Source organism: Gregarina niphandrodes (genome assembly GCF_000223845.1).
Source record: "Gregarina niphandrodes unplaced genomic scaffold scaffold00139, whole genome shotgun sequence".
In the NCBI taxonomy this organism is placed as follows: Eukaryota; Apicomplexa; class Conoidasida; order Eugregarinorida; family Gregarinidae; genus Gregarina; species Gregarina niphandrodes.
In genome coordinates, this window is record NW_011645903.1 from 445 (window position 1) to 1426 (window position 982).

General features: G+C 46.0%; 1 protein-coding gene across 1 annotated transcript; it reads left to right on the forward strand.

Moving 5' to 3' along the window:
- Positions 1-54: 54 nt before the first annotated feature.
- Positions 55-917, forward strand: GNI_210910 (hypothetical protein; the record flags this gene model as incomplete). Its single annotated transcript, XM_011135525.1, has 2 exons — positions 55-819; positions 879-917. The coding sequence occupies 2 exons, from the start codon at positions 55-57 to the stop codon at positions 915-917; spliced, it is 804 nt and encodes a 267-aa protein (XP_011133827.1).
- Between the last annotated feature and the right edge of the window lie 65 nt (positions 918-982).

Sequence of the window (982 nt, forward strand, 5' to 3'; positions counted from 1 at the left end):
TGTGTGTACAAACACACTACTTCTTGAGACCGGACTAGTAGCCCTTAACAAAACATGGCGACAGCTCAAAACGACATGACAGACTTCAAAGACATCATAGCGGCGATGATGAAGCAACAGCACGAATTGCTGCAAGCAATGGTGACCAACCAGTACCACTTTGCGAACAACCAACAAAGCCTGGCTAATGAAACGTTGGCTGAAGCACATATCAAATTAGAACCAATTCCGGATACGGAATTGGCCTGCGACGAATGGTTCACAAACTTGATGGCCAAATACGGGGACACATCCAGACAGATGCTACTAAAAAAAATGCGACAAGCATATGCGACCCCTACGAACATAACATCTTTAGAGGATGCCCACCAACATTATATGAACCACAGATTCAAGAAGTCACGGGCACTTCACCACTGCATCGAAAAGGTCATGAAAATCTCGACCACCAATTTGAGTGCAGCCCACAATGACCTCACCAACTTGATTGCCGTGCTCAAAACTATATGCCGGCGAATGAATGTGGACTCGGGATCTCACGTTGACAACGTGATATTTCGATATTCTGAACGTCTCCCAGCATGGGCACGCAACCTATTACTCATGACCGACGATGCCGATAGCTTTGTAGAACATTTGTCTCTTTTGGCAACAACGCGCCAAGATCGGCGAGCCGACCAGCGTATGAAACAACTCCAGAGCGAATTGGACGAGAAGATGGCGCATATCAACTTTAATCCTGTTGTTGGCATGATGGCATGTGCTCGTATCTTCCCGCATGCGAAGCACGACACCCAATTCTCTGAACCAATACTTATTGTAGGCGTGGATTATTCTAGAAATGAGGTTTTACTGCAACAAGGGAATCAGGTGATCAGAAGGAATTTCAAACAAATCCGACTGTTGCCAATAATTGACTCTGAGGCAATTTCGAACGAAACCCTGCGAGAGACCGACTCGTTTCATAGACCAGATGCAGAGA